General features: G+C 34.0%; 1 protein-coding gene across 7 annotated transcripts in view; it reads right to left on the reverse strand.

Annotated features, from left to right (window-relative positions):
• Positions 1-5,443: 5,443 nt before the first annotated feature.
• The window catches only part of LOC125878283 (aspartate aminotransferase, chloroplastic), a 936,263-nt gene continuing 925,069 nt past the window's right edge, over positions 5,444-16,637 (reverse strand). For 5 of the 7 annotated variants that reach the window (XM_049559507.1, XM_049559506.1, XM_049559505.1 and 2 more), the window contains exons 2-12: positions 10,553-10,625; positions 10,397-10,462; positions 9,612-9,806; positions 9,431-9,469; positions 9,255-9,344; positions 9,040-9,148; positions 8,858-8,967; positions 7,695-7,838; positions 7,122-7,288; positions 6,039-6,303; positions 5,444-5,772 (exon numbers count right to left, since the gene is read on the reverse strand). In XM_049559507.1, the coding sequence (XP_049415464.1) occupies positions 5,641-5,772; positions 6,039-6,303; positions 7,122-7,288; positions 7,695-7,838; positions 8,858-8,967; positions 9,040-9,148; positions 9,255-9,344; positions 9,431-9,469; positions 9,612-9,806; positions 10,397-10,462; positions 10,553-10,624 (1,389 nt within the window). In that variant the 5' untranslated portion in view covers position 10,625 and the 3' untranslated portion in view covers positions 5,444-5,640. Of the gene's footprint in view, positions 5,773-6,038; positions 6,304-7,121; positions 7,289-7,694; positions 7,839-8,857; positions 8,968-9,039; positions 9,149-9,254; positions 9,345-9,430; positions 9,470-9,611; positions 9,807-10,396; positions 10,463-10,552; positions 10,639-11,128; positions 11,259-16,637 lie in introns of those variants that run through there. The other 2 variants (XM_049559502.1, XM_049559501.1) reach the window with 2 other exon arrangements.

A 16,637-nucleotide genomic window follows, 5' to 3' on the forward strand; every position in this document is an offset into this window, starting at 1 on the left:
TTTCGCCAAACAGAAGATCATTATCTGTAAATGTGATTTTTGTATCACATATATGTGCTTCTTGGAAAGAAGGTTCAACATGCTTTTCAGAAGACGAATGAGACATCATTTATGAGATTTCTCTCGTTGTTTTTTCTTTGTCAATATGAGACACCTTTGGTAAGAATTCATTAGTTGTTTTATCTTTGTCGGTAGGAGACACTTTTGGTACAGTTTCACTCACTCTTTCTTCTTTGTCAACATTGAAACATGATGTCTTGACATTGTCTTGAGTAGGCTTTGTACAAAGACGTTGGAGTTTTTAGTGGTGATGCACTTCTACCTTTGCACTTTTTGGACTTTGATTGATTTTTGCTTCTGCAATCTCCTCACCATCTTCCTTCTAATTGGTTGCTCAAATGATTCTTTTCGTAAACTTGATTTGTTGTGTCTTCACCTAGTCACAAGAATCCAGTCTTCTTCATAATCTATATCAACTTGAGGTCTGTCTTGCTCTAATGACTCATCTTTATGTTTTCCAGAGATACATATTTGGACTGAATCGAGTGAGCCGAATGTGATAGAGATTTGGTTAGAACTAGCATTCTCATCATCAAGGACAATTTTCTTTTCGTTAACCAATCACATAACTCTATCCTTGAAGACAAAACATTTTCAAGAGGGAGACTCATAAGTCTATGATAATTGCAATAATATGGATCATTAATTTTTTCTAGCTTCACCCGGTCGCTTCATCTTTGGCAACTCAATGAGCTTTAACTCGAGCAACTCATCAAAAATCTCAGAAATGTCAGAATTAAAGAAGGGGTATTCCTTTCCTTGCATCTCCTTCAGTGTCGAATTTTGATTTGAACACGCTTGGAAAGTAGTTTTCACACTTTTCTTCTTGATTTCCTTCGTTGTGAACTTCACAGGTGACACATTGACATTTATGGATTCTTTGTTGTTATTTTTGGGCACAAATTTTCTCCATCGATTGGTTCCTGCTTGTCCCTTCCTTTGCGAAGATCATGGACAAACGTCATCTCTTTCCCAGAAGAGGACATGTTTACCTCTATATCATGAGCACAGATAGTTCGATCGTCGAAGGACTTTGGCTTTATTGCTTGTAAGATTTAAAGAAGCTCCCAATGCATTTCTTGGATACATATTTCTATTGTAGAAGCTTCACTAAGCCTATCGTTGCAATTTAGGCTCACGTTTCTCCGTCAATTAATAAAATCTATAACAGGTATATTCTTTCTTTGGAAAGTATTGGTGAGTTCTACCATTCTCACTGTACTCCTTGTGCTATGGAAGCGTTTGAGAAACTCGTGCTCTAGTTGCTCCCAACTATCGATAGAATAGGGCTCGAGATTCGTGTACCAATAGAAGGCCTTTCCTTTTAGAGAATGAACGAACTGCTTGACAAGATGGTCTCCATAGATTCCATCATCATTACATGTCTCCACAAGGTGTGCAAAATGTTGCTTCAGATTTTCTTTACCCTCAAACTATTGAAATTTAGGAGGTTGATAACGGGCAGACATTTTGAAGTTATCAATTATTGGAGTGTATGGCTTGGCATACATATGAGAATAGTTGGTGGAGACTTCATACTAATCTTTGATTTACCTTCAATGAATTCCTCAAGCGATTGAGTGGGATCATCATTCCTTCAGAAGAAACGAGCATGTCCTTCACAAGCAATGCTTGCTTCGCACAATTTTTGATCTCTTGAACTTCAACACCCATTCCAGGCGTATGACTGGTTTCTCCATCTAAAAGGCCTTTCATCCTATCCATCAACTTATCAATTCGAGACTCTTGGTGGTATACATGCATTGCCAATCCTTCAACCAACTTTGCCAGATTTGTAAATTGTTCCTCCGTGGATGAAACATCAGTCACCATTCCTTGCATGATCATTGGGGACGTAGGATAGTCGCAAATATTGTAGTGCAAGTTGATCTTCGACGGACTCAAATTATGTGATGCATGTGGAGAGAATTCATTGGTTGAGTCATAATTCTCCTTTGTGGTAGAGTTCTTAAAACCAGATTGCTCAAGTAGCGCTAAGGTCTTCTTGATCATTTCAGCAACACTTATTCCTCCTTCTAAAGAATTTGTGGAAGATCTTGATCCTTTTGGAGTCAAAGACCCAAAAACGGGAGTTGATGTGGATGACACTTGAAGTGCTTGTGTCCCAGCATAGTTGTCTTACTCCTCATAGCAACTTCGAAACTTCCATATGTAACACCAATGATTCCTTCGACTTCAGTATAGAACTTGGAGTTAGTGGTCTTAGAGGTAGTTGATTGTGAGTTGATCTTCTTGGAAGTCATCTCAATATACTTTGATGCTTGAAAAGTTGAGATGAGTGGTAGAAATTGTCCCACTGGGCGTGTCAGAATTTGTAGACAATAAAATTTGAGTCCAAAAAATAATAATTAAGACCGAAAAATAATGCAACTATCTTATTTATTGATTTCAAAGTGCGAGTGTTACAATCTCGATGATTCATCTAATTTGTCTCTTTTTGAAATAATTCATGGGCTCTTGAGCTTGATCTTGAATTTATTGTTGAACTTGATCTTAGATTCAAGGGCCTTGGAGCTGGTTCTTAAATCTTTGATGACTTGAACTTGATTTTGTGGATTTGATGAACTTTATATGGACTTGAACTTGATGATCTTAATCTTGAACTTGATCTCAGATTCAAGCACTTTGGAGCTTGTTCTTGAATCATCGATGAATTTGAACTTGAACTTTATCTTGATATTCACTTTTACTTGAATTCAAGGGCATCAAGCTCGTTTTTGAAACCATATCTATAGTTTTTGAATAGAGGAGTTGTGATAGGAACATGTTTCCATTTGACCAATCAGATTTAACTGACATGACATATGAGCTTCACGAAGTGGATTTGTCATTTTGACCCATGACATGATCATATTGACTTTTTTGTTTGACATGTCATGTCATGTAATTTGCCACGTGGCACGAAAATGGGCTTCTAGGATGAAATGAAATTGAGCTTAACAAAATGAGCTCATCTTTTGTAGCCCAAATCAATTAATTTGGAGTTTAATTAAATTCATAGTTATTGGACTTAAATAATTAGCCAATTATATTAATCCATAATATTTATTAGGACGAATATATTTGTGAATTTAATATAAGTTGAATCATTTTATAAATTTATATTTAATAAATTTTAAGTGATTACAATATTATTTTACGTTTTATTTTATAGAATTAGAAATATAGGTAACAACAGTATTTTTGTAGGATTAAAAATATTCTTTATTTATTTTCATGGTGAAATTTTCGTATATAGTGGTTTAATTTGTGGAATGAATTTTAAATTTATTTTTCTTTATATTTTTAATTATATTTAAATCATCATAATAATATTATATCAATATTTAATTTATTTATTTATGTATAATATTGATTGAAATTTGAATATGTATATTTTAATTAAAATTTTGTAAAAGATATTTAAAATAATTACTCTATAAAATAATCTTAATATTAAAAGTACATTGATACTTTACCTTTTTTGTAATTTGACTCTCAATTTGCTTTTCAGAAGCACTTTTCAAATGAATAACTTATGAGCATGTTGGCATTGTTGTTGCAAAGCCAAAAACACTTATTTTGATTTATTTTTTTAAAAAAATATTTTTTGGCAAATCAATAGAACTGTTTTTAATAGAAGCAAAAACAATTTTTCTGCAATTGGAAAGCAGCTAAAAATTTCTGCTTCTTAAAAAAGGCAGAAGTTGAAGTAGAATTTTTTTTTTACAAGACCATAATATCCCTTCCATATTTACATATTTACTCATATATAGTAAAACCTCACTAAATTAGTACTCGGTAAATTAATAATCTATCTAAGATAATTTTTCTCCGTTCCCGACTTGGGCCAATGAAAAAAATCATAAATTCGATAAGATAATACGATAATATATTTTCAAAAGACCCTTATATAAATATATGGTCCCATTAATATTATAAATTAATTATAATTCCTTAAAAGTACAAATATATGTAAGATAATTGAGTGAAATATGATTCTATTGTCTTTTGTTAAAATTCAAATCTAGTAAAAGTTCATCTCTAACTCTTTTTATTGCATCCAAAAGTTTCGGTGTTGCCACGACTACAAATTTTTTTGAGTGCATGTGGAATGATCTCTTTTGTATTCACATAATTCTTTACGTATTTGATATATCATTGTTGATGTTGTGACACCTTTTAAATGAGAAGTCATTTATGTTTATGATTTCGGAAAAAAAATATGTTGCTTATATAGTTTATTCTCTCACCGCCATACATTGAATGTTTCTAGTAAAGATACAATGGATAATATTTGGTTATTAAGAAACTATGAACATTAGGAATAATGAATTTATTTCTACAATGAATCATTGAACCCTTTAATTTATTTTATAATGAATCATTTAACAAAGAATAAAATATCACAATGAATCATACATATACATTGTACATTATGAAGTTATTTTTTATATATAAATTCATAAATATGATACATAATTTAGTAAGATCTAATGATTTTGATGTGTTCACTGTGCTTTAAATATAAAATTCATTTTTATGTGAATTCAATAAATATGATACGTAAATTAGTAAGATATAATGATTTTAATGTAAACAAAATTAACCTTCATTGAATCTCAAAAGACACTTTAAATTAATAAATATTTATTTATCGATTAAATAATATCTCTATAAAATAATAATATTTCATGATCCTACGTATATTATTAATTTAGCGAGATTTTACTATATCTCTTATTAATTAATTAACATATCTCATAACTTTGGTAAAAGTTTCATTTAATAATTTTTTTTTTATTTTACATTTACTATCATTACTTTATATTTGATATTTTAAATTATATTTATATCGTAATATTAATATTATATCAATATTTAATTTATTTTTTTATTTAACTATGTTTAACATTAATCGAAAAATTAAATATGTACACTTTAATTCCATAAAAATAAAAGTTTGATCAAAAAATTTTATCTAAAAAATAATCTTCATATTAAAAGTACATTTATACTTGTTTTTTTTTTTTTTTGTAATTTAACACTTAAAAACACTTTTTATAAATAAAAAATTAGTCAAACATAATTTGTTTATCAAAAGCATTTTTCAAATGAATTAGTTTGCTTTTTTAAAAAAAGCACTTTTCTAAAAAGTTATTTTTAAAAAGTGCTTCTAAAAATAAGCAAGTTTTAGCAGGAATACCAAACAAGCCCTTAAAAAAATAGAAAAAACACTTTTCAAATGAAAAAGGCAAACACAAGTTTTTTTTTTTTTTCAAAAGAGCTTATTTAAAAAGCCATTTTTAGAAAGTACTAGTAAAACTAAGCAATTTTAAGTAGCAATGTCAAACAAACTCTAAGATATTTACTCTAGCATTAATCTTTATTTTAGAATCCAACTGTTAAGAAATTGTCAAAATTTGCTTCATATAAATATAAATTCTGTAAACCGAAGACAAGCTGAAACAATTATTACAAGATTTAAGAGAATCACGTGCTCAACAGGAAGAATGAAGTATACAGTGAAATTCCTGCAGATATTATTATCAAAACTGTTGTCACTTTAAAATCCAAGAATTAGCTCACATTGTAGTATGAGTCAATGATGGCATCAGCAAGATATTCACATTTAGCAGCCGATAATCCAGCCAAGGATATCCTCCCATCTTTTGTCATGTACACATGCCACTTATCGGCCATGTTCTCGCTCTGCGTGCCAAACAAGAGTGAGAAAAAGAATGAGCATCAGATAAGCAGGTACAGTGAAACAAATATATGCATTCCATAGTTTAAGTCATAAGGAGACTCTCTCACTGCACTATCTTGGTAAATCAGTAAGAAAGGAAGGAAAGAATGTCTTTCCGCAAATAAGTGCTGAGTGAAAATGTGGTATGTGATGAATGATCAAGGCCACAAACCTGTCAAGCAAATCAAATCAAATTTATGCATACTGCAATGAAGCAACAAGGGATTACCTGAGCTTTGTTGAGACCTGTGAAGGAGAACATTCCTATCTGCTTCAGAACGAACGACCAGTCCTTTCCACTCTTATCCTTGGCGGAGAGGCTATCATATAGCTTCTGTCTAACACTCTTTATCCTCCCTGCCATCATTTCCATCTCTTCTTTCCATTCACTGAAGAGCTCTGGAGTTCCAACGACATTGGCAACAATTTTAGCACCGTGAATGGGAGGATTGGAGTACATTGGTCGAGCAAGCCTTTTTAGCTGGCTTTTCACCCTGTAGTAGATAAGCAAATAATTCTATTGGTTCACCAAACATAAAATCCACTCAGGTGATAGGAGATCATATGTACAAAGTAAAAGATAAAACAAAGGACAGCATCTGGTACTTGGCATTTTATATGGTACCATTGATTACAAAGCAAGGAAAATGCTTAATCTTACTCTATCAGCTCCCCAAGAAGTGACGAAGGTTCAAAACTCAGAACAGTAAAAAAAGTTGGGTGTTTTTTTCTCATCTACCTCTGTTTTGTTGGCAAAGTTACCCAGTAATTGTATTGGTAAAGGATACAGACACCCGATGGAATAGTCAAGATGAGTTGGCCTAGACACCACCATTTTCCAATAGGAAAAAAATAAGGACACAACAAGTTCTTGTTTTTTCAGCTATGACACAGTATGACCTAATCCCACCATTTCAGCGACATTGTGGTTAGTATGTCATCTAAACCTACTGAACAGCTTTGATTGTCAAGCTATAATTATCAGGAGGGGAAGATGGGTTTGTTTTTTTCATAAATAAAGTCAGCATTAGGGGGAAAACAACTTAACTATTTTGCATGCATAATTAATAGCCAGAGGAGATACTTTGGAAAGGATATTAAGTTAGCGGTACTAGGCACAATAAACATTATCAAAAGCAACAAAAGAAAAAGGGATTAAAGCTTCTCATCTTGCTGTAATCTATAGTTCACCCCGAAAGAATTCCATATACATAACATAAAGAATGGCATTATAATTTAACTAAAAACTTCAGTGCAACATCATTTTCCCACTATAGAGGAACTATATAGCTTTTAATGTTGGCCACTTTACCTTGTTGCTGCAGAAGCAGATGAGCAAAGAACATTAATAGCCCCAATCCTTTCTCCATAGAGACCCAGATTTTTACTATATGATTGAGCAACCAAAAGCTCCATACCACGTGCAGCAAACATTCTCACAGATGAGGCATCTTCGTCAAGGCTGCCACTTGCAAATCCCTACAGTGCAGATTAGATGAGGTATCTTGACTGTTATAGAATACTCAATACAGCTTTCTAGTGCAAATATCTGAATAACAATGACTTTCACGTTATCTTGTATTCATTTTTTCAAAAATCAGTAAATTTCATAGATAAACACCAAGACTGTCAAAAAAGAAAAATGTATAAAGCGGCTTAACCAACTTCATTCATCAAATTTTCCATCTATCATTATAGCAAAGGTACACTCTCCTTACATCAAAAGTAGGAATGAAGCAAGAAAGATGTTTCATTATTTTGAAACAATCCCCTATTTCTTTCATTTTCTTCTCTCTCTTTCTCTCTCACACACACACACCAAAACTTTTAACTTGAAATTTTATAGCTTCATCAAATGAAAGTTTTTGGGTTCACCACAGATTACCTGGTAGGCAACATCAAAAAATGGAATGTGGTTCTTCTCCTGAATTACATCAGCGATCTTTTCCCATTGCTCAGGTGTGGGATCAATACCAGTTGGGTTGTGTGCACAGCCGTGGAGCAAGATAAATGATCCTTCTGGGGCAGCCTATAAACAGGTAACGCCATTACATTTTGACAATGACTTGCACAAGAACTGGAAGAGAATACAAGCTCTTCCATCAGACTCTGTTTTATAATGTGGGGAGAAGAGCAAGGCCAACAAGACTGCACATACACATGTATCAGACATAGGAAAGGCATCTAGTACTGGATAATTTGACTTGCGAGACAATGCAGAAAAACAAAATTCTATATTCACACCAAAATAGGAACTCAAGACCTGAAAGGAGAGACTGCAACCACCTTTCTGAATATCCCATACTCACAAGAAAAATTATATCCTCAAAGTTATTCAAATTCATAAAACATAGTCAAAAGGTTAAATTGGTTAATTGTTGAAAGACTCAAAAGTCCAATCTGAATCTGGGGGGGTCGGAAACGACAAGAGTGAGCTAAAAGATGACCAATCCAGCCCCATCATGATTGGTGTTGAGTCAGTTGTCAGAGGCTCTTAAAAGGATGGTGAGAGCATTACCCTAACGGGTGTACCCACACGAGAGAGGAGAGGTTGCTTCCTAAAAACCACTGGATTTGGCTTGTTGCTTTTGATTCCTCAACCATAGCATAAGATAAAGGGTGACGTTTCACATCCCAAAACATACCAAACTTTCTCTAAGTAGAGTGTAAAAAGAACCAAGCTCCTCTGACTTTCCTTCTCAGAAATGACTGTCACATTGAAAGAACCAAGTCATTCCTACTAAGAAATAGAAAGAGAAGAAAAGCAACACACACTTCATTGTCGAGGGTGCAAATCTTCCATGTTTTTCTGACTACATGTAAGCTATTAGCAGATATATGAACCAATACAAACATAAGAACGAAGAGCACCATGAAACAGAAAAATACTATGCTATTCTAGAATGAATAATGCATCTCTCTTTCAACTACTGAAAGTCAGAGCATGTCCACATACAAAGGCACTACAAGTCAATGGACATGTGGAGAAGGAAAAAGACAGTGCTCACTACTGCTTTACATTTTCAACCATATAGTGACAATAATAACCTTTATATCTTCTATCATCCCAGCAAAGTCAAGGCCAACTGTTTTGGGATCATAATATCGATATTCAGACCAAGGTACTCTGGCATCATTAAAAATGTTTTTATGATTTCCTGCCAAACACAATGGCAAAATTCAGTACGATGAAATTCACCCAAATTAATCCAAAAGCAGTATATACGCACCCCATGTTGGAGATGATATCAAAATCTTAGAGCCAGGGAAGTAACGCTCTATCAGTGCTGCAGCAATACGCAATGACCCAGTTCCTGATAGACCTTGAATTGTAGCCACCTGAACAAGAAACAAGCATTGGCATGCACAACAAAATCCAAGGAAACTGGTTTACATGTTCCAGGATACTACTCTTTCACTATGAGTAAAAAACCAAAAAATTTACCCTTTGTTGCTGAAGCACCGGGTTATCTTTTCCAAACAATAACTCTGCTGTGACTTTGTTGAATGCAGCCAAACCTTCTATTGGAAGATACTATGTATCCATGGATAAAAGTAAGTAAGAAATTCCACGACATAAAACTAGTCAAGGCCAAAAGCTGAATTTAGTATATTAAGTACCTCTTTGTTTTCTCCTCTCTCCAGGATAAGGTTCTCTGCCTACAGAAAAGTAATTTCCTCATGATTCAGATGCAAAATTATAGAAAGTTGTTACAAGGTTTAAAGATGAGCATAGAGGACGAGGCAAGTCATTCATAATTTATAAACTAAATAGAGCTTAAACAAGAGATCAAGAACTTACTTTCTTAACAACATTGAGGACATATGGTTGAAGATCCTCTGTGCGGTAAGCTCCAACTCCAAGGTTAAGCTTCAGTTCATTTGTATCAGCCTTGAATGCTTCAGAGACTCCAAGAATGGGGTCAGGGGGAGCCATTGTTATTCCCTCAAATCGAGAGACGTTAACAGCAACAGCCATAGTAGTCCGACCATTTGACTGGAAAAAAGAAAGAGTGAAACATCATGATTTTAAGATAAGACATTCCAATTCACAAAGTTATAAATTATATTAAGGTATCATCTTTGGATCATGCTCCTCCCTCCCCTTGGATTTGGATATTGTTGCAATATAAATAAGCAATCTGCCTGACCTCGTTTTCTTTGTCTTTCCCTACAGTGCCTTTTTCTAAGTGATTGACAAGGTGAGTGGGAGGACCGATTACAGCATTTGAGAATTAAACAGCTCGTTGTTTCAATGATAAGAAAAAACAGAACCAGAGATTTTATGGAACCCCGTTGAATTGAATGCTACAATCCAAAATGTTGTTACATACTGATCCACCCAGATTTTGTAGTTAGCTATTGAAACATTAATAAGTTCTGGAGTTGATTTACGAAGCATGATAGGGAATCATCATGAATCATACACCAAGCTGGAGACACCTGTTCATTTGTATGCATATCATCCTACTCCCACCATTATTCTCAATTGAACTCTTCTCTTGTATACTCTAAAGGTCAGAACCTAATGGGAGTTGCACTACATCAGTAAAGCTGTCGCCTCTCAGCGAATGATAAAGTTCCTACCTTTGCCTTCATGAAGTCCTTCCTGGGAAAGGCCCTTTGGCTAGAAGTCCCTAGCTTCAGCTTTGGCTGCTCAAACAGAAACAAGGACATGAATCCTCCTCAGTGTAAGATAGGGTAACTTCGAAATGGCATAAATGAAAAATGATGACATATTACCTTGAGATTATCTTGCAAGGAAATTGAAGCTGAAGGAGTGACAGAAGCTAGAGAGAACATTGTGGAAGCCATCTGGGATTTAAGTGCTAATAATTACAACAACATACGAAGTGAAAAAAAGGGTATAATCATTAATCAGCTGAGATATAAAACTAAGATGACTAAAGAAGTACACTTGTATTGAGCTCTAGACGGATTCAAAATTGAATTAACGAAAAAGAACCTTGGAGCTATGGGGAGATTTGATTTTGTAGTCCATTACAAATTTTTTTTTTACACGTAAGAGATCTGGAAAAAAGAAATTCATTTTCTTCTATTCAATTTGCAAGTGGTCTCTCTCATTTCTACTTTCTATTCTACAGTGTTGGGCTCAAGCTTATCTATATAAGAACTATGATCAATAACCAAGAAAATTGTGTAATCCATAAAATTCATGGAAGATCAAAAACCAAAAGCAAATAAACTTATGTACGTGGGTGACAGTAAACAATGTATCAAAATCAAGATTTATGGAATGGCCAATCTGAAAAAAAATGCAAGAAATAGAAAAGCAGATAGAAGGAGCAGTGCCCTTACCGTAAAAGAAGAAGAGGGCATACAAGGGTTTCGGGACTTTGGGTTTACAGGAAAGCGACCACAGAGGGAAGAACTGATCGATGATAACGATAACCACGATGGATCTTATAAACTACTTGCTAAACAAAAACATTTAGTTTTTTATTATTGTTGTTTCGATTATTTTTAAATTATTATTTAATATTTGCTTTGCCATGGTAAAGTTTTACTGCAATAGTTTTATTAAAATTGATTAGTTCTTTTAATTAGTATGTGTATTATATTTGAATTTTGAATAAAACGAATTTTATAGACTTTAGGAATTTAGTCTTTTCAGCACATCTTTTAGCTTAATTTTATGTTCAGAAGTTATTAGTTTATTATAAACTAGTGAAAAAATAGTAAATTTATTTTAAAAATATTATTTTTATTTATAAAACTAAAATATTAATAATATTTTTAATGATTTTTTCGAACTTCAAATCCAAATAAATTATATTACAAATCTTAATACTTAGATTTGTAATTTTGACTTAGATTCATGGGATATTGATTTTATCAACCAAAACAAAGGGGAACATAATAATTAAATTTGCACCATCTAATACTTATTCTTTTATGTTAGAGTTGTAATAATTGAAAATTTATGAATTTAGTATTTATTTGAATGCGTTCTTTTCTAGAGTTATGGTATGGTAATAAGAATACAAATAACACATTTAATAGAAAATGGGGGGAAATGAAGGAATATATACATTTTATAGTAGATAAATAAAATAACGGTTTAGTCATTTGTATAAGGATTAGCTTAAAGTTCGTTTTCATTAAAGTTATATTATTTTTTAATGTAAATGCATAAGATGTAGAACTAACATGCAAATTAGCATAAAACTAGTAGACCAATTCGGTTTCTCACAAAAAATTTCACGTTCCTTTTCAACTATCTATTTTTGTTTATTTAATTTCTTCAATATCTTCCCTTTAAAATAATCAAGTTAGTTCACTTTTCTGCTTCTACTAATTTCCTTATATTTTTCATGATATAGAGTTAATATTAAATAATCATAATGGTTATCGACCTTTTTCAGATCTATTATTTATTTTAGCTTATGAAAACTACATGTCAATAAATTATAGTGCATCAACGAATATATTATAATATTTCTCTAGAGATTTATATTGATGAAACCTTTAATTAGTGATCAGTCTTATTTTTATAATTTTATACGATTTTTCAAATCTACCTTTTATTGTTCGTATGTGTTTTGTTTTGTTTGTATCTTCCTCGCAAATATTATTTTTAAAATCAAATAGACTTGTAAATTTAAAGTGTTCTAAACATCAAAATGCTATTATCCTTCTCGTTCATCCAATAAAAATAATTTAAAAAGATTTATTGTGGTTCAAGTAGGATCAATTTTGGTTTTATATAATTACTCTTTTTCTCCAAATATTGTTGTCTCTTACTATTTTTAATGATCTTATCCTTTTCTTTAGTAATGAATCAACTCTCTTCCCCTTTCACTAATTTTAGCTTATGAAATATTTTATCTTGACTAATTTTTACTACAATTTAAATATATTTACTTATATAAAAAGAATAGATTTAAGAGATACATAGCCCCAATTAACAAGAATATAAAGTATTGAAAGAAATTAATTATTTGAGACAATCTTTATACTTTATCAAAATGCATACAACCAATTTAAGAGACATTTTAAACAAACTTTATGTTATGTCCTCAAGGTCATTTTGGTGTGTATGCCTAATGTTCGCCATTTAGAGCATTTCTATAGCGGTCCCAAGTCATTTATGACTTACTAGGACTGACAGTTCGGTCAGCTCGTTGTTCGTTTGGTTTTTGTGTGAGTTTTAGTGTTTTGGAGCTTTTTAAACCTCTAACGGTCAGTTTTGATTATAATTTCAAGAAGATGACCTCATAATCAAATTTTGACGATTCTATCAGCTTCGAAAGAGTCTGTTTAGGCTAGTAGCATGGTCGGTATGACCCTTGAAACTTTCAGTTCGTGATTAGGTGTTTTAACTTCCAAGTTAAGGCCTAAGTTTGACTTTAGTCAACATTTGAGTACACGATCTCGAATCAGAATTATGTCAGTGCGATTAGCTCTGAATGTTGAGTTTGGTCTAGAACGACTCTTCGTTTGGATCCCAGGGCTTCAAGGCTAATTTTGAGCTCCCTTGTGGATTTTGGCTTAAATGGAGTTTGGGGTGGGACTCACTTTATGTCGGTATGACCTCGTATGGAAATTTCGACTGCTTCGTTGAGTTTGGAATATCAAATTTGATAGGGTTGCATGTCTTGTTTGCAAGTACGGGGTTCTGAACGAATTCGGAATGCCCCGTTAGAGATTTGGAATTGCCAAAACCAGTTGATATGCATCAGCTGGTGCAAGCCTGAACTGGCCTTCACGTTCGCAAGCCCTTGGTCGTGTTTGTGGAGGTTAGATGATCTGAGGTCCGCATTCGCAGGGTCCCTACCGCGATCGCAGGACTCTAGTATCTTCTTGGCCGCGTTTGTGGGGCCTTCGCCGCATTCGCGGGGGACCAACCACATTCACGAAGAAGATTCGTCGACATGAGGCATCATTAGTTAAAAGAGTAAATTCATGATCTCTCCTCCATTTTAGCTCGGATTTGGGTGATTCAAAGCCCCACGTGTTCAAAATTGTCAATGCTTCATTGTGCTGTGTTTGGAAAGTGTTGGTGAACCTCCGTTTAAGGTAAATTTCTGTACAAAGCTACTATCTTAAGCTTTCTTTTTAGCTTAATTGTTGGAAATTGTGCATGTTCTTGTTGTTTGCTGATTCAAGCCCCGAATTGTGTTCAATTTTGGAACATAAGTTCAAGGGCATGGTTTAGGACCTATTGACAAAGTCAATTCTGGAAATTTCAGCGTGGGTCCTATGATTTCCATTCGACTCCAAATTTGGTTTGTGTTCATTTGAAGTATTTTTGGTGTCTAAACAATCATAATGACATTCTGATCCTATTTTTTTTATAGTGTGGTATCATCCGGAGGTCATTCAGAAAGGAAAAGCTCTAGCCTTGTGATTAGGAGCACACGTGGTTGGCCTACATGTAGGCTACGACTTCCTTTCCTTATAAATTGAGTTGGATTACGGAAATTCATGTTGATTAGAGTGAATTGGGGGGTGGGTACCTAGTTTTTCTTACTTTTCTTCATAGATGCCATGTTTTAGGATTGATCATTATTATTTCGGGTGTAGCACCATGTTAGTTGGGGTTTTATGTGTGTTTTTGCATGCTTTTGTGAATTACCTGCACTGTTACTTATTATTTGGAACATGTTTGGCCTTAGTCTAGAATAGACTAGTGTTACCTTAGACTGGCGAGCCTTGTAGCCTTGCTTTCGTCTCTGACATCATTTTGGACGAACTAGATCCTCGTAAACTGAAATAACATACTAGATTTTGGTAGTTTGATCATTAATTTAGGTGATTCGTATCTTTATAGACTTTCTATCGTCTCTCACTATATCTACGGTTCTGATGTGATACCAGAGGTTTGGGGTTTCTGCGGTGACTTAGGATTGGTTTGTTTTAGGTTTGGAACCTCCTGTTGATCCTTGTAGGTAGACGTTGTTCCATGGTAACTTATTCTTTATATTAAGTTCCTCTTCGTAGTCGACACACCACTTGTCACTCTTGCTAGCTGGATTGGGAGCTATTTAGATACTGTGGCTATTTCTAGTTTGAGGCCTTTATTACGGTTCATGGTCAATGCTTTCCGATTTTAGGTTGTTACCTCTAGTTAGAGGCCATCAATTTAGGTTTGAGGCCCAAAGTATACTTATTGGATCTGGATCAGCATATCTCATTTGATATGTTTAGCTAGTCTTTTTATTTTGAGACGGATTGTTGTGGTCCACTTTTGGGACTTGTATTTTAATATTAGAGAACTTTGTACTCATGACTTCCAGATTTTGGGAGGGATTCTATTGTATATATATTTTTGTTTGCTTCAATTTCTGTTTTATTTCTTTATTATTAGTGCTATTTCTGTCTAGTTCTACCCTCATATATACTATTTGTCGTTTAGGGTAAAGGTTGCCTTACCTACTGGTGGGTTATAGGTGGTTCCATCATGACTCGAGAAATTGGGTTATGACAAGCTGGAATCACAACCCTAGGTTCAGCAGTCTCACTTGTATAGATCTAATACCTAGTAAAGTCCTACGGATCGGTGCGGAGACTCATGCATCCTATCTTTGGGAGGCAACATGGTTTCATTAGGAATTCTTCCATTTTGGATCACTTTCGTACAACGTCTGTGTTATTGGTTTCTTGAAATCACACTTGTTTGACTCTTTTCGTAGGATGGCTCGTATGCGCTGTGTGGTAGCTCAATGTGCCCCCATAGGCTGATTAGCTAGTGGATCCACTTAAGTTAGAAGTTTATGGTCCTTACCTTGGCAAGTAGGACAACCCTTTTCGGTGTGGGAGACACCGGGGGATCATGTTATAGCTCACATGGTCTCAATGTCGGTTAAGTCTAATTCCCCACAAGTAATAATGAACTAGGTCACTCAAGGAGTATCTCACACGTGTTAAAAGGTTTTAAAGAAGAATTTAGCCTTCATTGGCCATGATTTATGACTTATGTTTTATAAATCTTTCATATTATGCTTTATGTTGGTCAATTGCATGTCATGAAATGAAATGTCTCTTTTAGCATGTTTTAAATGTTTTATTCATGTCTATCATACTTGGTACATTATTTTGTACTAACACATACTCTTGCCTACATTTTCCCCAAATGTAGGGTCCGATATTTAGGGTGCTCAGTTTCATGGCTAGTGGGTGATTTGATTGATTCTTGAGCTTTGGTGAGTCCTCATGCTTCGATGACGAAGTTTATTATTTTCACTTTATGTCATGTATTTTCTCTTTCGGACATGATGTATTCATTCTATTATATTAGATGGCTATGATGAGACAAAGTTTAGACTTTCGCTTTTCGTTTTATAAAAAAATGTTTTGGACTTGGACTATTCTTTTACTCTTATTATTCTATTTCTTATGTTATGAGAGCTAAGTGGTTTGTATGGAGTCCTTTGGGGTTCTATACACCATGTTACATCTAGGGGGTACCCCTAGGTCGTGACAAACTTGGTAATCAGAGCACAAGGTTTAGAATGGTCCTAGGATGTCTCATAAGCCACATCTAGTAGAGTCTTGTTCATGAGTGTGAAGCGCGCCACATTAATGAATGAGAGGCTACAAGATTATTAGGAAACTCCACTTATTTCATTACTCATAAGTCGTGCGACAAAGTTTAACTTTATAAGGTCTCTCTCCTAATCCTTATCCTATGTTCTTCAGGATATGGCTACCCGAAGAGCTTATGCTAGAAGGAATGTGAGGGAGAATGCGGAATAAAAAGCTCCTCCCCAAGCTCCTTAAGTTCTAGTCGATCCTTTGGCTGAACAAGTATCTAATGCGGAGTTTAGGGCTGCTTTTCAAGTGTTGGCCCAAGCTATTACGGCCC

This window comes from Solanum stenotomum, chromosome 10 (assembly GCF_019186545.1).
Source record: "Solanum stenotomum isolate F172 chromosome 10, ASM1918654v1, whole genome shotgun sequence".
Classification (NCBI taxonomy): Eukaryota; Viridiplantae; Streptophyta; class Magnoliopsida; order Solanales; family Solanaceae; genus Solanum; species Solanum stenotomum.